Here is a 23,184-nt window from a genome sequence, read left to right on the forward strand (position 1 = left end):
AATCGTCCAATTCCATTTGTAAGTCTAGTATTTCCATCTCTTTCTTGTAAGCTGTAATTTTTAAGTCCATCTTAAAGTCCATTTCTTGTCTTCTAAGAAGTTTGTTCATCTTCATTAACAACTTCTAGTTCCAGTGAAAAATTCAATCACTCAAGCACTTCATATGCCCATAGTTTAAAGGTTTTCCTTAAAGTGGCTATCATGTACTTTAGTAGTTGCCCTTCGAAGTCTTGATTTGCACTAAAACGTAAACAAAATAGATTTTTTTTCCCACCCTAGAGGATCTTTCTAATTAGTTTCAAAATCTTTCTCTAAATCAGATTCACTTGAAAAACAACTCTAAAGCCACTCCTTTGTTGTACATTGCAAAAAGTTGCAAAAAGAAAATAAAAAACTTACAAAACTGAAAAGATGTAGTTATTATTATTATTATTATTATTATTATTATTATTATTATTATTATTATTAAACAAATTGAAAGAAAAGTCCCCCAGCTACTTGTAGGCTTGGGGTAAAAGAATGACCTTGGGAAATGAGGGGAAAAAATGCTGCCTAGAAAACAGTCAACCTACCCTTTCTTAACCATCAGAGAAAGAAACTTAGGAAGGACCTGCCTTAATGGATCAAACTGTTAAAACTCGACATTTTTTGTCTTTATACTTGCAAGATTCCATTAATGTAGCCTTACAATAAAGTACAGTTAGTTCATCTTGATATGTTTTCCTTCTAGTTTACCTGGGAGGGCAGATGCTCTACAAAAAGATAAAGTGATTAAAAAGATAAGGTTTGGTCAAATCTTGAGTCTACAAAAGATTGCATTTACAGCTCAGAGTACAAAGGAAACCGCAATTTGCAGCTGATTGCAAGAGATTGCAAAAACATTGATTTCTGCTATGTATTCAGAGAACTCAAACATCAGAAGAACAAAGCTGATCTCATTTACTGCAATGAACAGTTCTGCAGAGCTTTAGCAGGAGTTCATGTCACCTGGTTAGGAGCTTCAGAATTTGTTCCTTGTAGGTGGCTGTAGAACAGACATGTCAAACACAAGGCCCGGGGGCCGGATGCGGCCCACAAAGTGATTTCTTATGGCCCGTGAAGCCATACTGGAAACAGTGAGGGAATGGCCCCTGCTGCCTTGGCCCTGGCTCAGGCCGGCTGGGAGCCAATGTACAATTTTGTGGTGGCCATCTATGCTGAAACACATTCAGTCTTAGCTCCACAAGGCCATCTGGAAACACTGAGGAACCAGCCCCTGCTGCATCGGCCCCACCCCCTAAGTGCATATTGGGGAGGTGTCACCCTTTGTGAGGAATGAAGAAATGCACCATCGCCTGGAAGTGGCCAACAAATGCCCCTCACCTACTTCACATAGCATGATGGGCTCTGGGGGAGGGGTTTTGGCAGGCAGTGGGGCGCTCTCCTCACAGTGCCGAGAGGCTGAGCTGGGTGGTGCAAATCCAAAAAGAAATGCAAGGCCGCCCAGCTCCCAGCCTGCCTGGTTTCAGCAGGCAGCAATGTGCAAAGCTGGCGAGCTTTGTACTGCCCAGCTCAACCTCTCGACGCTGTGAGGAGAGCACCCCACTGCCTGCTGAAACTGGGCAGGCTGAGGGCTGGGCAGCATCACACTTCTTTTTGGATTTGCGCCGCCCAGTTCAGCCTCTTGGCGCTGTGAGGAAAGTCTTGCTCTATTTCCTAAAAGTTATCTATTTCCCACCATATTAAATTATCTATTTTAATAATACAGTATCCCCTTTAATAAATCAAAACCATTATATATATTGTCTGAGTTAATCAATAAATCAAACATATTCATAATAATATTTTTTTCTTTGGGGTCTAATTTTTAAATATTCAAATAAAATCCTTATTTTCAACCAGTTTCCAAATATTTTAGATCTAATGACCAAAATTCCCCTTATCTCAACTTCTCCCTTTAACTCTCTAATTAGTAATATGAAATCCCCTCTAATAAATCAAAACCCCAATTTTCTTCAGCCTTATTCTGGCTTTCTTCCTTTGCCAACTAGCCTTCCACATCAGTGCTTTTAGATCATCAAATAGATCCTCCTCTATTATTATATATGTTATTTGAAATAAGAGAGACCATTTAGTTGCCATTTTTTTTGGAAGGACTAGCCCATTTGTATTCATTAAATTGTCTCCCTATTATTCCAATTCCCCATGATTGTCCTGATATGTTTATCTTCCATTCAATCTGTTCTTCTACTTTCTCAAATTTCTTCTGATTTATATAGAAAGTCTTTTCCAGTTTCAGTGTTGTCCCTCCCTTTTTTGGATTTTCCATTAACTGTATTTGTTGGTCAATTGAGTCCTCTGCCTTAATATTTGATTGTTCCACTTCTTCTGTTATCTTCTGCATTGTTAGTTCTTTGGTTGTAGTCAAAGTTTGGGTTTCTGTATGTAAGCTGGCATCTTGTTCTTTTATGTTAGGTCTTATTTTATCACAAGTTGAAAGAATGGTTTCATGTATTGCTTTCAACATGGAAAGGATCTTTTCCTGGTCTTCATCCTTATTCTCTTAATAATGTGTTAAGTTGAGGACTTTAAAATCAGACGTAAAAAATAATTTTATAACTAGCTATGGGACTTTCAGTTTGCCATCGGTACCTTCGGACACATGGAGGCGAATTCCATCTTCAGCATCCGATTTCATTCCACTTTGGGACCCTGGAAAGCAAAACTCACCCTGTAAGGGCGAGGAATGAGGATGGGATCCACACTTGACCACGGGAGAGCAGCAGCCCTCCCACTTGATCTGGGGCTGCTCTCCAAACCAGCGGGGGAAAGACCAGCCATAGCAATATGGCTCGTCATTAAGCTGCTGATAGCCGAAGTCAAAATTACTACCAAGCACCTTTAAAGCAACACAAATGAATCTGAGTGAGATCTGATCTTCTCTAAGACTCTAAATATCTTTCCTGCAAAAGCTGCTCTAAGTATTCTTCCCCCTGTGAGGAGAGAGGGAAGGGAATTCCTGCCCCACCCTCTAAGAACAGCAGCAATTGACTACCCAGGGGAAACAAAGCAATTATAAAAACAACTTTAATCTAATTGGATGCATATATCTTTGAAATTTAGGGACTAAAAAGTTTTCCTAGAAGTTTTCTTATTCCTAATTCTACTGGATACACTGATTTTATTTAAAAAGAAAACAAATAAACTTTGAAAAACAGGGGACTTAAAAAGTTGTAAACAGCATTGGTGACATTCTGTAAGAAACTCAGCTTTAATATCTGGGCAGCATAACTGGCCTGCTTGAACTATGAATGTAAACCTTTACTGACTTTTGGAGTTATATGTGGGGAATTGCCTTCCTATCTCTTTATTTGAGGAACATTGGTTATTATATTATATGATGAAATACCTTGGACTATAAAATCTTACTTGAGAAATGACTTCTACTATAAAGAGTATCTATAAACATGGGCATATTTGATATTCTAAGACGGGTGTCAAACTACCGGCCCATGGGCCGGACTCATCACACAAAAGTTGTGCTCACCCCATTGCCGGCAATGGCAAAATAGTTCCTATATGTCACACCCTCCTTGTTGCCTTAATTTACAATTTTATAGTTATTGGTTTTATTGTTGTGAGCCACCCAGAGTGGTGCTTAAAATGGATGGTCATACAAAACAAAACGAAATGAAATGAAATTCAACAAAACAATAAAAAAAGCCCCAGCTATGATAATGAAAAAGAAGGAAAATAAAAAAGTGAGGGAAGGAATTGTAAAATATTAAAAACAAACAAAAGCCTCAACCATATTACTTGAAAGTCTTCTTTCTTGTTGTAAAACAAAAATGCCATCATAATTTAAATGTTAATAAAATGCAACAACCACAGCAAATCCCAGTGACAAAAAATGACTATACAGAAGTAATAACTGCATTGTGAATGCCATCATTATCTACTTGCATTTAGCCAAGAACGTTACTAGCAATATTTGTATGATTGTATTATCAGCCAATGTCACCATTTATCTACTAGCCTCTGCAGAGACATTCATGTTGATACCCATCAACAATCTATTAATGCAAACCATGTGTTACTTTTTATTTCCAGTGTTATATGAATACTCCATTAGCCAACCCTCATGTTTGAAAAATCAGAACATGTAATCAAGAAGATTAGGCCACTTTAGCTGACTGTGTTCAGCAGGTCAGTGGTTCAAATCTCACCGGCTCAAGGTTGACTCAGCCTTCCATCCTTCCGGGGTAGGTAAAATGAGGACCCAGATTGTTGGGGGCAATGTAAATATATATATACATTGCTTACTGGTGTACACCGCTTAGAGAGTGCTTGCACTTAAAGCGGTATATAAGTCTCATAAATAAATAAATAAGAACATTACATTTTTAACTCATGGTGATTGATTCGGTGTAATATTATCAATCTAGTTCAGGGGTGTCAAACTCGCAACATCACGTGACGTGTTGTGATGTATTATGACTTTTTTTCCATTGCTGGCAATGGGGTGGGTGAGGTTTCAGCATGACGCATCTGGCCCGCAGGCCGGCAGTTTGACACCTCTGATCTAGTTGGTATAAGCCCCAAATGAGGCAATCACAAAATAAGTCCAAAATAAATGAGTTAATATTTCTAAACTGCATCCCCATCAACTTTCTTTATCGGAGTCCTATAAAAAGAATATACTGGTTTGGGAGCCAGTTAATTCCTCCAAAATATCAGTGTGGAACTTCACAGGCAGTGATGGCACTTGGAACAAGTAAATCAAATAACAAATGCTTAAGTTCAGTAAACTGCCAATAAGCACTCTGAGATAAATGCTTCCAATCCACTTGAAGTATTATGGGGGAAAAAAAATCTTCTCTAACTTCATAAATTTAATTGCTGTGACAATTGGTAAAACGAAAAGGAGGAGTAAAATTGATAACATCTTCCTATCATAAATGCAGTAAACTCACTTTGTATAAAATAGTCTATCCCCTTTTGATGAAGAATGAATAACATAGAATAGAATTGGAAGGGACCTTCGAGGTCTTCTAGTCCAGCCCCCTGCTCAAGCAGGAAAACCTATAGCATTTCAGACAAGTGACTGTCTAGTCTCTTCTTAAAAACCTCCAGTGATGAAGCACCCACAACTTCTGAAGGCAAGCTGTTCCACTGGTTAATTGTCCTCACTGTTAGGAAGTTTCTCCTTAATTCCAGGTTGCTTTTCTCTTTGATCGGTTTCCAATCATTGTTTCTTGTCCTGCCCTCTGGTGCTTTGGAAAATAATTTGACTCCATCTTCTTTGTGGCAACCTCTCAAATAATGGAACACTGCTATCATGTCACCCCTGTTTCTTCTTTTCTTTAGACTTGACAAACCCAAGTCCTGTAGCCATTCTTCGTATGTTTTAGTCTCCAGGCCTTTGATCATCTTAGTTGCTCTTCTCTGAACTTTTTCCAAGGTCTCAACATTTTTTTTTTTTTTTTGTAGTATGGTGACCAAAATTGTTCTCAGTATTCCAGGTGTGGTCTCACTAGGGTTTTATAAAGCAGTACTATACTTCACATGACCTTGATGGATATTATGCACTTCAGCTTTATTTTTGTTAAAAAAAAAGGTAAACTAGGTAAAATCATCAGTGCTAGAAGGAAGTAAAGTAATGTACTCATGATATTAGCTAGTTTTGTAATGAAAGGTCTGCAAGAAAACCATCAAGCTCAGAAAGCACCAAGGACCTTGCAGTTGGGGGAATTTGTAGATAGGTCCATAGATTTAAAAATTTGGCTTGTTCTTTAGGATTCAGTCAGACAAGGCTACTACTATGCAACATTTTAGATCTTAGTTAAGAACTTTTTTAAAAAAAATCACTTGTACACTTTAATTGCAAGGCAATTGTTTGCAAGACAGATATTTTTAATTCCACTAATTTAGCTATATATGTTGAAATCATGCATATATTGGAAGTCTAGTCAAGTGGCAGTTAAATAATTTGGCATGTTTTAATCTGCCTTTGGAAAGCCAAAGAGAATGTGAGAGAATACCAAAAAGGGTGGGTTTGTGTGTGTGTATGTGTGTGTGTTTATTTTACAATCAGAAATTAAGTGAACAAAAGAGGAGTTTAGGAAAGTAATGCCGTTTAACAATAACAATGTTCTCATTTCCTGTCTTATTTTCAGTGCAGGTTTATCAACTGCCTTTGAGGTTTATTTCAGATATTTTTTATATCTCCTTTGTCACCCTTTCTGTGTAAATCAAAGAGGCATTTTAATTGTTAAATGTTAATTGTAATGGTTTTTTTTTAATTTGAATGGTGAATTATGGTGTGGTTTGAATGTTTCTATGAGACATTGTTATGCTTCTTTGTTTGTTTCAAACAAGACAAAATAAATAGGTTCCAATTTATAGCAAATTGTAGGCATAGTGGCTTCTGCTGTCTTAGTGAACCAAGCAATAGAGTGTGGACAACAAAATGGTAACCAAAAGGTGAAGAATATTGGAAAATAAGTACTACAGCAGTGCAACATAGCTCAAATTGACCAAGCAGAAAAGGGAACAGAGATAATTACATTATTCCAAATACAGCACAGAGAGAGGTTAATTTGAAGGATCTGCCAGAACTGGGCTCACTTTGAGAGTGAATCTGATGGACTGCAACTAACTGAAAAAATAATAGGTACTGTTACCATACAAGCTTAGAAAGAATTTCAATTTTCAACAGGTATCTGCAAAAAAGAGTCACCCAATTGCAGAGATGGCAAGTGGGACACTAGTGAGATGGAAAGAAAGGCAGTTTGCCCCCCCCCCCAATTCAACTTGGAGTACATGTCATATGTAGAGGTAGGAAGATCAGAAGATGGTTGACAGGCGAGAAACATCTATTGGGGGAATTCATAACTGAGTAGGACAAGGTGGAAAAAGAGCCAAGTTCCCCCTGTTCTTAGTAGAATATGCACACTCAACACTTCCATGACAGTTTTGGAAATTCCCATAAAAGATGAATCTTCAGAAGCACCAGTTGCTAAGGCTGGGGAAGATTTAAGGCTCAAGGAAGGAAGATTCATACTAAATCAGGGGTCTTCAAACCTGGCCCTTTTATAACCATGTGCCTGGCTTAGGAATTCTGGGAGTTGAAGTCCACAAGTCATAAAAGGGCCAAGTTTGAAGACCCCCTATACTACATAAACAAACTGACCAGGCTGTGAAAAGGAAAACCTAGCACGCAGTCAAAATAAAAGTATTGTTAGGAAAAACTGAAGATGAAATGAAATATAGACAAGATATAAAACTGCTGAAATGTCTTTGGAGTATGACTTTGAGAACAACATAATTTCTGGCAAATTCTCTGAATGTAGAGTTAGCAGCTGGCTAGGGCTCAGAGCAAGGTTCCCTACAAATGCTCACCACAATCCCCAGCTTTTCAGCTGATCGGACAGATCACATGCCACTGTCAAAAAGAATCCTAGGGTAGTTTTCTCACAGGGAACAAATACTAAGTCTTGTTTGTGTGCTTGCAGTGTCAGTTCACAAGCAAGGTGATGAATGTCCTATCCAAAATGGATAAAAGAGTTTTGTATCCCAGCCTCAGGCCCGACAGCTGTGGTACAATAATAAAATTAAGGTGACCAACCGTCCTCCTTTAGGGAGGACAGTCCTCCTTTTGTAAGTTCTGTCCTCCCTCAAAAAGAGTCCTCCTTCATGTCCTCCTTTTCGATATTTGAAGACTAATCTGCAGGTCTTTTTTTTCCCTCATAGAACACTCAGAATGGCATTCTGGCACCTTTTTTTGATGTTTTTTTTTTTTTCAACTTTTGCATGAGCTGTGCTACTTCCCCTATTGGCTTTCGAAAGCCAATAGGAATTGCTGCTGAGCGCGTCAAAACACCCTGCTGGCAAACTTTGCACATGCAAGTTGTCTGTATTATTGTTGCAATGAATAAAATGTTTTTTTTTTATTTACGATATTTTTTCTTCAATTTATTTGTGTCCTCCTTTTCATTGTAAAAAAGTTGGTCACCTTAATAAAATTAAAGTTTGCCTGCATATTATTTCATTTCGTTTAAACGTTCTAAGGATGAATAATGTGGAGAGGAGAGAGATCCATGGTTTGCCTCTGTCTAATGAAATGGTAACTGCCCTTGCTCACTGGTTTTAGTTCAGCTGATAGTCGTTCTCTTTACAAGAAGCGACATTGAGGTTTCTTTTAATCATCCTATCAGCAGGATTTTTCTTAATTGCTCAACAAAATGAGCTATGAAATCCTAAATGGAAATGGTCAGCCTTCCTAAGGCCTTTAATTCTTGTTTTACAAGCTAAGAAATAGGTATAATGACACTCTTTTCATTAATATATTCCTTTCTACTAGCTTGTCACAGCAGTTTCATGCTGATCACTTATGTAAGCTTAAGGGGAAAAAAAATCAGAGCTCTCTTAGCTGTTAATAGAAACTTTAAATTATGTCTTTCTATTTGCCCTAACTAAAATGTTCTCCTTTCTTTGAAGGCTTAAACAGCCTCCCTTGCTAATAAAAGATAATGGTTATGTAAATAAATTAACTAAAATTGCCAATCAATCTCTGAAAATTATTTTCCCCATATACACTCAAAGTCAGTACTGAGTACTGTTGATTAAGTTGTATAAAATCTAAGCAACATATATTGTGTTCAAATATTATTTCAATTTTTGAAATAATGTTCAAATTATTTCTAGTTTTCCATAAGCATTCCATAAGAATATTTTTCTGGTTCTTCCTCTTCCTCCTTTTCATTCCCTTGTTTGCCTTCCTCTTATCTTTGACGTACACTTCTACTCCATGGGAGAGGATAACTAATGGTAAAGTTAAACTAAGCTTTAACTGTCATTCTTAATGAATGCTGCAGTAATTGTCCTGTTTTTCTGTCATAAAATATTTTTACTGCTTAGTCGGATAAAAGCAACGAGACCAATGAATTTCAATTTCTATCTTATATTCTGCCTATAGTGAGCCCTGCAGGTAATTTTTTTCCCCTATCTCTCACTAGGTCTGTGGCAATAAGTATGAATCCTAAAATTGGACATTTTGAGGACTAAGGGGGAAGAGTAATTTTGAATTAAATGGAAGCAGCCTCTCCTTTATCATGAGAAAAACAAAGAGTGGGCCCTAGGTCATGCAGCCTTGGAGTAGGTTTTTAATTTCTCCATTTAATCTAATGAATGAGAATTCAAAATAAATAATTTACTAAGCTGAAAAATTCCAGCCAAGCTAATCTCATCTACAAATTTGGTTCTGGCCTCTGTGAGCTAGCAGACTTAGATTGAAGATAAGTGACAAGAGATGTTCATCCTACTATTTTGAGTAGCCACAGAGCCTATATTATACACATTCCTATATTATACACAATCTGCAGCGGGCTGTGGCGGTGGGGGCCCTGTGACTGGGCGGGATGGAACGGGAGGTGGAGCAGGGGCAGATGGCGGAGCAGGTGGGTGGGCTGGCGGGCGGGGTGGTTTTTGGCCACTCAGTCTCTAAAAGGTTCGCCATCACTACTATATACTGTCAGAGCATGCACAGTCTTATTGCATTGAGATAACCCAGGAGTAAATACAATAAACAGTGCTTTGTATTAAATCGTGGTTTATATCGCAATATCTACAAATATACTAGAAACAAAATACATACACGTGGTGATAATTCAGCAAACTGCAATACATAGCAATTACAGCAGGAAACAGACAAGAGAGAACACAGCAGCAAAAGACCTTCCCTTTTATGCTCTTAAAGGGATACACACGCCTGCTGAGTCATTCTTATACTGCATCATCCACCTTACATTGCATTACATCATTACATAAGCTGTTTAGCTTTTAAATTATTATCCTGACACTCCTCCCATTTAAAGCTAAACAGCTGTTAATCCAAATGCTCTTACATTGATGCTTGCCTGCATTTAAAACTTAGTCAACATATCGGCTTGAACAACTGAACAATTTTTCTCTGTGTACTTTCCTGCCTTATACTGCAGTTCATTATTGTGTCCTTCCATTTATCCTTTTCTACTTGAGGTAATGATAACATCTCTTGATAATCACGGGGTTCATACCTTACATTATATGCTCTAACCCCACTTGCTGTGAATCGATCAGGAAGTACGCCTTTATTGCTAAGTTCAGACCTCCTCGGGATCACCTGTTCCTGAGTTTCTATTACATCTCTCTTTATCACAGGCCTATCCTCTTCTATCCCTATTATTTCTGACCTGCTATCCTGTTCTTCCTTTACTGGGCTTTGTGCAGCCCCTCCTTCCTGAGAACAAACACTACAATGGACATATGCTATATAGCAGGGGTCTTCAAACTCAGCCCTTTTATGACTCATGGACTTCAACTCCCAGAATTCGTCAGCCAGAGTGCCTGGCTGAGGAATTCTGGGAGTTGAAGTCCATGAGTCAAAAAAGGGCTGAGTTTGAAGACCCCTGCTATGTACCATCCATCATTTACCTGTGTATATACCTCAGACACAACACAAATCAAAGTCAACATTGATTGAACTTAGGAGATTCAGACAAGTTTTAATTTCAATGAACTTGCAACCAAGGTAACGGAAATTGATTCCAAGGGTCAACATGGGGATCAAAGCCATGAAAAAAAGTTTTTACTGCCCTTTTCATTTTTAATGTCTTGGATTTCTTTTTTTCCATTTCCCTAGCTGTCCGTAAGTGGGAAATGCTAGTAAGAAGAGTGATAAATCTAGCTTTCATCCAGGGTGTACTTTTATAATGGACCTTATTTTTTTTTACTTTAGGGAATTCAGAAAAAAATATGGCTTTTCAGACAGAAAATATGAAGATATTTGTACTTCCAAGTTCTGAGAGTTGGTGTTGTTTGTTCCCTTGGTTATCTAATTGCACACTCACTATTTCTTTGAAGTGTTCCCATATCCAATTTTTGAACATCCTATTCTTGCCTTGAAATAGCATTTACCTTTTATTTTTGCTCTTTCCTTCACCCCTCATTATTTGATATCACATTTGGTATTATCTATAGTTTTATCGTAAGTTACTCTGTGTCATAAGTACAAATTCCATAGATGTGGAAATGGCTACATCATTTTTCCTAGGTCTTCAGAGGTCTTTCCTTCATTGAAAGCAAGAAGAGAGCTACTATTAACTTTAGAGGTCTAAAATTACATTGTTTGTTATTCTGGTACAAACTGAATAAAAATAATTTTAGTATCTTAAGCATTGTTCATAATCAAGGGACTGTTGCATTCATTTCTATGAAATCCAATAGCCTCTATCGATTATAAAGGTTATCATGAAAACTGCCACATCATATTTTCCATTTCTAATATTCCTAAATAACTTTGAAACCCAACCACAATCCCTTACATTGTTCTTAACATCTGCAAATAAAACTTTTCCAATGTGTTCCTGTCCAACTGCTGAAACTCTGGAAATGGCAGACAGCATCTTCAATAAAGTATTGCTTATATATTGATTTGTTTCTTGCTAACAGTACAATTATACCTCAGAGCAAGTGGTAATCACAGAGTACTAAGCGATAGTTTTATCTTCAATACTGTCTGCTTCATTTGTTCTCTTCAGTCATTTCAAATTTAGGAAAGCTCTACCTGCAGAAAAGAGAAACAAGACATTAGCAGGTTAACAAATATTCCCTCTGCCATCATTCTCCTTCATACATACATACATACATACATACATACATACATACATACATACATATTATACACACTGAAGAGTTTCCCTCTCCTTGAAGATATTCTGCAAAATTTGGAACTGTTCAGGATTCTAATTGTGCAATGAGTCTGTACAGTAGTGGTGTCCAACCTTGGCAACTTTAAGACTTGTGAACTTCAGCTCCCAGAATTCCACAGCCAGCATGGCTGGCTGGGGAATTTTGGGAGTTGAAATCCACAGGTCTTAAAAGTTGCCAAGGTCGAACACATTTGCTGTACAGCAGTGATAGGATTCAGCTGGTTCACACCAGTTCGGCAGAACCGGTAGCTAATATTTTGTTGCCCAGGCCCAGAACGGAGTTCCAGAAGTGGCATCCACACAGAGAAATGGTTGTTCACATATTTGAATCCCATCACTGGTGAAAAGCATCTAAGAATATAATCAAAACAAAAAATTGGCAGTATAATTTGAATGTAGAATAAACATTGATTTCCAATGTATTTTAAGTCAGGGGTCTCCAACCTTGGCCACTTGATGACTTGTGGACTTCACTCCCAGAATTCTTCAGCCAGCATTCACATATTTGAATCCCACCATTGCTGTATAGGCTAATTGCAATGACTTTCTAGGCTGTGGTTAGCAGTGGTGCAGCTCAGCTCATCAGCAAGGCACCAAGTAAGGATATTGGACAATTTAAAAAGCTCAATTCCCACTGTCTTCATGAACATATATGCATAGTTTTCCTGGCAACAACAAAGACGTGATTTGCTATTGTCATCTGCTTTCAGAATGTTTTTCATCAAGTAGGTCTGCCACCTCACTAGGCTTCTATCTTTCCTATAAAAGAGAGATACTGCTAGCAGGAGTTATTAAGGTTATTTGTGGACCAATAATTCTTCCAGCTTCCAATAGTTATTTTATAACACAAGCACTTTTTGCTTACTTACATACAGTATTACCTGCTTGCTTGCTTGCTCGCTCACATATTTTTGAGATTTCAACTGGTGAAATATATTGGCAATTAAATATAAGATGAAAAATAATTCTTTTCCCAAAAACATTTAAACTTTTGCATTCTATTTCATCACGGTTTTATAACTTCTCTTTCTCTCTTTCTCTGACTTTGATTTAAAGGAAAATGATTAACATTATTTTCAGTTGTTTTATGCCACCGTGCTTTCTCCAGAATCTTTTCTTATATTTTATATGATAGCTTTTTCTCAGAATAAGATTTTTAATTTAGAAGTTGCTCTCGCAATATGACAGCTTAAATGACATTTAAAAAGAAACAGCCAATAAAATGAAAATCTATATATAAACGCATTCCCAGCATACTCTCCGCCAATATGCTATTTAGCAGAAAATGCACTCTTTTATTTTTTTCTTTTTTGGTTTAAGCCATTCAAAGTCAGTACAATGCCCATAAGGCAATAAGAAGATATGTTTTGGATGAATATATAACGCTATAGTAAATTCAGAGATATCAGTTGATTCTTAACAGAAATTATTTACTTACTTGTGGAAAGGGTCAATCTTTCATCTCTATAGATTTCAACTTTTTCTTTGTTGGGAATTAAAAATTGTGCATGCACACACTGATGCCTACACATATATTCACCATTATCACTGGACTGAAGAAAAGAACCTTTACCTTAATTCCTGACAGGGATGCTGTTCAGGATGGATGTTTTTTAGCTGAATGATCTGCCAGAGGATCTTGCCAAAATAGCTGATCAAGCAAATCATCCAAATGGTGTGTGTGTGGGGGGGAATTTCAGTATTCAGCAAGATGGACTGCTGCAATGTGTGATCTGTGATGTTTACAAGAAGAAAAGTATAAACAAATAAAAACAAGACGAGGTTAGAAGAAAATAGACATTAAAATTGTAATGAAAAGCTGAAGAGTAATCATTCAAAGTCATAACTGAAAAAGCTGGAAATAGAAATTTTTTCTTGACATTTGGGAAAAATAGAAGAGACGATATCTGGCACGGAGTTTCTGCTCCTTGTGCTTTCCCCCAATCCTTATTTTCCATCTTCTGCCAAATGGTCTGAAGAGCAGAAGGTTCCTGTGGCCTCCCTTCTCCACCCATACAGATCTTGTCTTTTCATTATTTCCTCCATCAGTGTGTTTTTTTCTCCATTCTTTTTTTATCCAGAAAATTAATCTGAGTGGAGACACCAAACACTGAAATATCTCTTGAGGAACGGGGTGTCCAATCTTGGCAACTTTAAGACCCATGGAGTTCAACTCCCAGAATTCCCCAGCCAGCCATGTCTTAGGACTTTATCTTAAGTGACTCTTTTTAAAAAATGTTTGGTTCCTTCAACTCACCTTTGACCCCTGGCAACTGCCTGGACAATTTACTGCAGTTTCCTTCTCAAAGTTTTTCACAAGTGGTTTGCCATTGCCTGTTTCTTCCTAGGGTAAGAGAAAGGGACTGGCCCAAGATCACCCAGCTGGTTTCATGCCTAAAGCAGAATTAGAATTCATGCTCTTCTGGTTTCTAGCCTGTTGCCTTAACCACTATACCAAACTGGCTGTCAACCGTCCCATTTGGCACAGCCAAAAAAAGAGAAACCCTTGGCATTGATCGATCCATTTAGGCACAGCAGAAGTAAAGTCAGCTCTGAGGTTTTCCCGTGAAAACCCTCATAGGTAAAAATCCCTGGGCCACCCACAATTCATTGTCCACCAATTACACGCAATACTTTTGTTTTGGGAAAAGTCTGCGCCAGCTGGTAGCACCAGAGAACTTGGCCTTGGTGATTAGTTGCTCTCCGGTGACAGAAGGCTCTCATATATTCCTTAGCCCTCCCACCTCCCTAGGTATTTACTAATCCCCCTCCTGTTTCTTTTTGGCAAACTCTGAGCTGGAAGTTGATGCAGCTTTGATACTGGATCATTTTTTTAATTTTTTAATTTATTTTAATTTATTTTTTATTTTTAACCAACAAAACAAAACAAAACATAACACACATACACACACAGTATATACTCCTCTCCCTTTTTTTTAACAGCGATTACGTAACAGTAACCTTCTATTATTTACATTTCCCCCTCTTATTCTTCTTTAGAATATTTGTCCTTATTGCCCCATTGTTTCTTATTTACATTTTTCTTCCTTCATATTCTATTTCTTACTAAGAATAATTCATATTATTATTATTATACACATATTTTCACTTTTGACCTTTCCATATTTATTCTCCTCTATTGTTTCTAGTCTCCAACCAGTCATACCACTTGTTCCATGTTATATAGTACTCTGTGTCTTCCTTTTCTTTTATCTCTTTTGTTAATTTGTCCATCTCAGCACAGTCCAGGATTTTTCTTATCACTTCTTCTTCTGATGGTATATTCTAATTTTTCCAGCACTGTGCATATGCTATTCTTGCCGCTGTTATTATATGTAAAATTAAGTACCATATTTCTTTACTATATTTTCTGTTTAAAATACCCAACAAAAAGATCTCTGGTTTCCAGTCTACGGGTTGGTCTATTATTTCTTCGATCCATTTTTTTTATTGTAGTCCAGTATTTTTTTGCAACTGGGCATGTCCACCATAAATGATAATATGTTGATACTGGATCATTTTAAGTGGCTACTTTTACTGAATTGAAATCTCAGCACTAACCCATTCCTTTCAAAGGCTGAGCCATACTTTGGATAGAACTCTAGAATGCCTCCAAAGCTATGTTTTTCAGTAAGTGTCCATTTTCAGAAAGCCAGACAATTTACACCCATTTCCAACATTTGAAGGAAAATAGTATTCTTTCCTTTGTGGTTTCCCAGCTTCAAACTTAACAGTTTTAAGCTGTCCACTTCATTGATTTTTTTTTCCTCTTTTCTCTCCAGCTGGCAATGGGTGGCAAAGCATAATATTCTTCTTCCTATGTTATCATTTGATAAAGCTGCTTCCACAAGCTTCTGAGCAGCAAGGCAGAACCATCAAAGCACCTGTGTGGGTGCCAATTGCTTTCAGAGAGGCAGAAGATGTGATGTCAGATATTGTTTGAAAGATCTTTTCTTTCTTTTTTTATTAAAAGTTTTAAAAATTTTATACAATATATATCCCAAATCCCTCCCCCCCTCCCCCACTTCCCAAAGCTGATTACAGGGTTAAAAATAAACAATCATAATCTAACTAACATTATCCAACTATCTTAGCAATCAAATCCATAACATACTTTAACTCCCTTTCAAAATGAATATTAAAAAATTAAGAATAAAAATAATAATATAATTAAACCATAATACTAAAAATAATATAAATTCAACCATATCCCTTTCAAAATGAATATTAAAAAATTAAGAACAAAAATAATAATATAATTAAACCATAATACTAAAAATAATATAAATTCAACCATATTAAACTACTATTAATAAACCATATTAAACTATTAATAATAATCTAAAATTTACACATAAGCTAAATAATACTTTTCAGTCTCATATTTATTCTGAATATAATCAATCCATCTTCTCCAAACCGAAATATATTTTTCTTGTGAACAATCCTTCAAATATGTGGAGATTTTTGCCATTTCTGCTAAATTAGATACCTTAAGTATCCATTCTTCCATAGTAGGCAAAGAGTTTTTCTTCCAATATTGCCCCACCAATAATCTTGCAGCTGTTATCAGATTCAACATCAAATTAATTAAAGATCTTTTCTTTCTTGACTCATGAAATGTTAGGTACGAAATAGGATAGCTGTATTTCTGATGGGGCATATTACAAGATTGTACTACTGGCATCTCATGTGTTTGGAGCAGTGGTTCTCAACGTTTGTGTGACGGCGACCCCCATCACACAAACGTTCTGCGCATATGCAGCGACGCGCATGCACGGCACGCATGCGGGCACCGCCCCCATGCGCGGCACGCATGCGCGGTGCCACCCCCATGCGCAGTGCGCATGCGCAGTGCCACCCCATGCGTGGCGCGCATGCGCGGCGGCGCCCCCTGAGGGCAGAAAATGGCGGATCGCCTTCTTTGGCGACCCCCGAAAAATGGTCGATCGACCCCAAATGGGGTCGCGACCCATAGGTTGAGAACCGCTGGTTTGGAGGAATATGGCAAACACGGAAGAGGCCTCAAATGTAGGATTTTTGCACATCTGTCTGACCTGGGGATATCAACTGCCCCATGAATATTGAACTACGGAAGAACTATACTTTAAAAATAGAGCGAAAAATGTTCTATTGAAAACCAGGTGAAATCTGGAATCAATTTAAAATCAATTACTTTTCAATGATTGCTGCAAGGTTTTTTCCTAGACTTCAGATGGGATATTGGCAACCTAATTCTCCACAGTGACAATACAATCAACTCAAGCCCGTCTCAGAGTTCTGTATGAACCAGCAGCTTTGGCTGCTTCGAGGAAACCAGAAGTGCTTTCATTCCGATGGAATTAATGTCTAAAACTAAATCTACACCATATTTGTATCAAAAACTAGAGGATATTTTAAAAGTTGGTATTAGTCACATTTACAGGTTATGGGCAAAAATGTGGAACAATAGATAATGGAGTATCAATGATTGCAGGTCTTAAAAATATCAAATTGTTTTCACTGGATTTAAAATTAAAATTGATTCCTCAAAATAATTTGAGTTTATGGACACTTCAAAATAGATGGACATAGAGTTCTTTGTTAGTGATATAAACAATCTGAGCAGTCATTCATTCAAATGATTTGGTCTTGTGAGCCACTGGTATCATTCTGGAATAACATGAATATACAAAACATTTATGGGAAATGGTTTAATGGTTAAATTATATTCTAAAACTTTGAGATTTGAAGAATTATGAGAAATCCAGATATGTTGGGTATTGTTAAGACAATTATTTCAAGTATTATTCCCAATTCTAAGGACTGAATTCGAGACATGTAAATTATCTAATTTAAAACAGGCTTGTTTGAAAATGAAATGATCAAACCAAATTTATTTTACAGGATTATTTTCAGCAAAGTAATTGCAAAAATTGGCTGCTGGAAATTCAAGCTCTAATGTTTGCTTTTAAACACAGTAGAGAAAAGAAAATTATTAATTCTTTCCTCTGAGGGAATGAAAGGAATGGCTAAAACCAAATCTTAATTCAATGTGCTTTGAAGACCAGTCATTTATTAAAAATACCTTTTTAAAAAAAAGGCATGAGAAGGGGCAACTCCCCACATTTTTTCTTTTTTTCTCTTCAATTTGGAGTTAATCAATTCTGGACATAAGCAAGGATTAGTGATTATCACTGATTTGCCAGGATTTAAGACTATGTACTCTCAACATAGATTTTTTTTAAAGATATAATTTTTACTAAAAGAAAGCTTTACATAACTTATTATTTCCAAAGTAAAAGTAGAAAAAAATAAAGAAATATGAAAAAGTAAAAAAGTGAAAGATAACAAAAAGAGAAAGAAAAATAAATACCGGTATTTAAAGAAGTGACTTGTTATCTTCTTTGAAGCAGTGCAAACACAGACATTACCATTTCCTCCCTCTCAAATTATATCTTTTAATTCCTTTTTACCCATAAACATTTTTAACCAATAAAGCCTGAAACCATCAATTCATGTTTATCCATTTTCAGCAAAAAGTCCATAAGGGTTTCCACTCTGTTTTTAAAGTATTTTTTTGTCCCTCCTTAGTCAAATAAATCAGTTTAGCCATTTCTGCAGGGTCTGTCATCTTCACAATCCATTCCTTTCTATATTCTCCCATCTTTGTGCTTATAATAACCTTGCTGCAGTTGCCATATATAAAGCCAATATCCACGAGCCTTTTTAAGTTGACTGTCCATAAGTCCTAATCCAGTGATGGCAAACCTTTTAGAGATTGAGTGCCCAAAACCTGGCCCCGCCCCCACCCCATCCCCCACTCTGGCTGCCCCCAGGGCCACTCACCGCCTCCAGGGCCTGCCACAGATCGCCCAAGCAGCCCAGCAGCACCATAGCGGCCATGCCCTCTGCCCGTGCCCCACAGCATCAACTGTGCGGGATGGGGCATGAGGGCAGATCTTGTCTATGCTGCCTGGCTGCCATGTCCTTGGCTGCGCTGCTCCGTGTGGACCATGCTCAGGGGCGACTCTCCTCCGGGGGCTGCTGGTGAGGCGGTTGTGGGGGGAGGTGAGGCTGAGGCAACAGCACGTGTGCCCATAGAGAGGGCTCCGAGTGCCGCTTCTGGCACGCGTGCCATAGGTTTGCCACCACTGTCCTAATCTATTTCCCACATTGCATACTAGATGCATACCAAGCAACCCTTTTTTCTATAGCAAAAGTCCAGTTGCTTCTGATTATCAATTTTTAAAATTCTCTGCATCGCCATATCTCTAGTTCACATTTTCAACAGTGATTTGAAGTTATACTTCTAGTGTCACACATCAACGATACATCGTTTTGTAAGACTTCCACTTTAATTGGTAAGGCAGGGTGAGTTTCAAAATTTTCATAATAATGCTCGATGCAGTTATTGAGCGGGATTTGTACTTCCCCTCCCCCCAAAAAATTACCACCTTATTTGGTATCCTTTGACATCACAAGCAGATTTAGTATTTTGCCTTCTTTCTTTTCAAAAGGAATATTTGAAATTCCCATTTGAGAATGTCTTTGGCTTTGCCCCTTAAAGAAAATAGAAATATTCACCTGTCCTTTCAATGCCTTTTTCAAAGGTAAGGTGTGTTTAGATCACGAGGGGGTGTTGAATTTATGACACCTCTTCTGGTCTTAGAGTCATACAAGATTGGATGAAGAGGTTGCTTGTCTCCTTTTCTAGCAGTTCAGCAAATTTTGTTTTAAAGGTTGCCAAATGTCAATTGTTATTGCTCAGAGAAGATTGCATAGCAATCTGAATTATTTGTTTTCATTATAGATGTATCCGAGTGTGTGTAGTTATAATAATTCTCTTCATTTCCTGGTCATCCAGACAACATGTACCATTATTTACTAATTTACCTTTTAGAAGTTGATTTAAAGCATTACTGTAGATCAGGGGTCTTCCAATTTGGCCCTTTTATGACTTGTGGACTTCAACTCCCAGAATTCCTCAGCCAGGCACGCGTGAATTCTGGGAGTTGAAGTCCACAAGTCATAAAAGGGCCAAGTTGGAAGACCCCTGCTATAGATGGATTGTAGGCCACCTTGGGAATCAGACATGCAATAGATAAAATCTGATCGCCTGCTTGCAGCCTCTACCTTGATTTTATGGCATCAGCCCTTGCAGATACATCTCCTGTTTTCAAATGCGACAGAGACATTCTTAGAGGACTAAAAGAAATTGTATTCTCATATTTATTCTAAGCTGTACGGGATGTTTAATATTCATTATATATATATTGTTTTACTTAAAGGGGCAGAGGACCACTGAAGAATACCTCAGATGTGATTAATGCAGCTAAAATGATCTCAGAGTCAGGATCTCATATGGATGTGCTTGCAAGGCTCATTTCTAATCAGGTAAGAGAACAGAGAGCCCATAACATGTGTTGTATTACAACTGACCCCTTGCTCCAAATACTATTGTATTTTTTATATTCTTTGTCAGGTGCCTATTTTCTTTGTCAAGTAGATTCCTAAGAATTTACTACAGCTAACAATATGTTGCAGAATGGATTATTAAACCAGAACCACATGCACCAGCTAATTATTTCTCACCATTCTAAAATTATATTGGTAACTTGAATTTTATACCCTATAATTGCCTTCATAATAAAAAAATCTATTGTTTCACAGGAATGCTATCATCTTACTTTTTCCAACTAATGGGATTTTTAATAAATAAAAATAAAACAAAAATGTTATATTTTTTGTGTAGTATAGCAAGAATTAAATGCCCTTTTATAATCAGACTTTGCTAAACACAAAAGCCTACGCAAGACCAAATGAGGTACAATTATTTATTAAACTTGCCTTGGTTTGTTTGCCTATAAAGCAGAGACAAGAGTTTTGCCTTCTGTTTTACTTTCTTTGTGACTCCAAGACAGTTTTTCATCCTGGAATTTAGCTAAAGTGAAAATGTGCATTACCAAAGCAACAATCAGATAAATGAATATTGAATCCAGGCCAAGAAAATGCCTAAGAAAAATGCCTCAGCTCCCCTCCTCCTAACTTGCATAAAGATAAACAGCAGAGCAAGGAAGCACATTTAGACTTGCAAGATTTGGTTACTATAACCATTCTAACAAAAGTAGCTTTAGGTCTATACCAGGGGGTGTCAAACTGCCAGCCCATAGGCCGGATGCATCATAGCGAAACCGTGCTCACCCCATTGCTGGCAATGGCAAAAAAGTCATGATACGTCGAGACACATCACATCACATAGCGAGTTTGACACCCCTGGTCTATATAGTCACTGTTTCTTAGCCTAGTCTACCTGTTTGGGCTGACAAAACATAAAGAATGTGATAAGATTAAAAAAAAAAACAAAGGAGAAGATAGGTTAGTAGTATGGATAGTTAATATTGTACAGGTTTTTTGACAACAAGTCAAAGCATTGTTCCTTTGTAGATTTAGCCCTTTTGTTAACTGAATTGTGCCTTTGATGCTGTTGGGTTTCTTTGGTTGTTGTTGACTTTAGTTATCATATACATTTTTAGTGCACATCTTTGGACTTGGGTAGGTCTCCTTCAGAGTCCATTTGGACTGGATTGGGTGATTAGCATTGTTAAACAAATAAGTAAATAAAAATATCCTTTTGAGTATGCTCTTACTAAAGACAAATTAACTCATGGGGTACATTTAATTCAACATCTGGACTTTAATGATTCCTCTTGTTTTGTAAAGTGTGTGTGTAAAATAAGTTTCATGTGCACATTGTAATAAAGGCCTAGGGTACCTTTACAACCCTGATCCAGCTGCTTGTTTTAAACTTGGTAGCCTGGCAGAAAACTGAGAAAGCCAAATCAGCAGCCCAAGAATACAGAGACCTCTGCTGAAAAAGCCGCTTGGCATTGTTCCTGTTTATCTCTCCCCATTATATGCACACCTTCTAAAACAACAAGCGTGTCTGCCAGTGAACTGTGGGCTTGGTGCTTTATTATTCTGCACTTTAAACACATATTTTTTTTCAAATATTTTCTTTATGGTTGGCAAAATGGGAGAGATAGCTGAATTGTTTAAACTTCTTGCCAAAGCTAATAACGTCATTACAGCGGAACACAGTTCATCATTCACGGTAACTTTCAAAGCACAGCTCTGTTAGCCTGAGACCGCCTTCCAGTCAACACCTCCATCATAAACCAAGTTAAAAAAAAAATACATTTTCGTTCACATGTGGCCTCTTAATGTGAATGTGTCCTTAAATAAGCAATCGGTCTGTAATGAAGATTCAGTGTTGCATATCTTTGACCTTTTCCAGTTCATAAAGTAGAACAGTTTCAAGTGAATGACTTTTATTTGGGTTTCATGCCATTTCACACCATCAAAATGTAAAACTGTGAAACCATTGAATTAGGTAATATGGATTGTTGCCTTGGTGGGAGATAGGTTGTGATTTAACACTAGCTCTATTATATAAGACATTTCCTTTAGCAGGATATATTTTAAAGATATACAGAGACATTACTGTTTAAAGCACAGGTGTCAAACTCGCCGTGTCACGTGATGTGTCGTGATGTATCGTGACTTTTTCCACATTGTCAGAGCTAGGGTGGGCGCAGCCTCTGCATGATGCAACTGGCCAACGGGCCGGCAGTTTCATACCCCTGGTTTAAAGAAACCTGACTCAGACAGATTCATTACTGTCATGGGAGTTGAATGTGTAGCTCAGAATTGACTTGTTGCATTGTTAGAGCTGGAATACTGCGTCCAGTTTTGGTCACCACGATGTAAAAAAGATGTTGAGACTCTAGAAAGAATACAGAGAAGAGCAACAAAGATGATCAGGGGACTGGAAGCTAAAACATATAAGGAACGGTTGCTGGAATTGGGTATGTCTAGTTTAATGAAGAGAAGGACGAGGGGGGACATGATAGCAGTATTCCAATACCTCAGGGGCTGCCACAAAGAAGAGGGAGTCAAGTTATTCTCCAAAGCGCTGGAAGGCAGGACAAGAAGCAACGGATGGAAACTAATCAAGGAGAGAAGCAACCTAGAACTAAGGAAAACTTCCTTAGAAGTTAGAACAATTAACCAATGGAACAACCTGCCTCCAGAAGCGGTGAATGTTCCAACACTGGAAGTTTTTAAGAAGAGACTGGACAGCCATTTGTCTGAAATGGTATAGGGTTTCCTGCCTGAGCAGGGGGTTGGACTAGATGATCTCCAAGGTCCCTTCAACTCCCAGAATTCCTCAGCCAGACACAGTGGCCATGGTTGGGGATGCCTGATTTAAAATACATTGGAAATCAGTGTTCTACATTCAAATTATACTGCCAATTTCTTGTTTTGATTATATTCTTAGATGCTTTTCACCAGTGGTGGGATTCAAATATGTGAACAACTGGTTCTCTATGTGGATGCTTCTTCCAGAAGTCCATTCTAGGCCTGGGCAACAAAAAATTAGCTACCGGTTCTGCCGAAGTGGTGCGAACCGGTT

The 23,184-nt window shown here is 37.6% G+C and overlaps 1 protein-coding gene across 1 annotated transcript in view; it reads left to right on the top strand.

The window, feature by feature from the left end:
• Nucleotides 1–23,184, top strand: part of LOC120308928 (catenin alpha-3-like) — a gene marked incomplete at its 5' end in the record, with an annotated part of 213,393 nt that overhangs the window by 160,524 nt on the left and 29,685 nt on the right. The window contains one exon of the mRNA XM_039345637.1: nucleotides 20,000–20,105. Coding sequence (XP_039201571.1) covers nucleotides 20,000–20,105 — 106 coding nt within the window. The remainder of the gene's footprint in view (nucleotides 1–19,999; nucleotides 20,106–23,184) is intronic.

The sequence above is a fragment of the Crotalus tigris genome, unplaced genomic scaffold (assembly GCF_016545835.1).
Source record: "Crotalus tigris isolate CLP2741 ecotype Arizona unplaced genomic scaffold, ASM1654583v1 scf7180000017968.19369539983:2297261, whole genome shotgun sequence".
NCBI classification, from domain to species: Eukaryota; Metazoa; Chordata; class Lepidosauria; order Squamata; family Viperidae; genus Crotalus; species Crotalus tigris.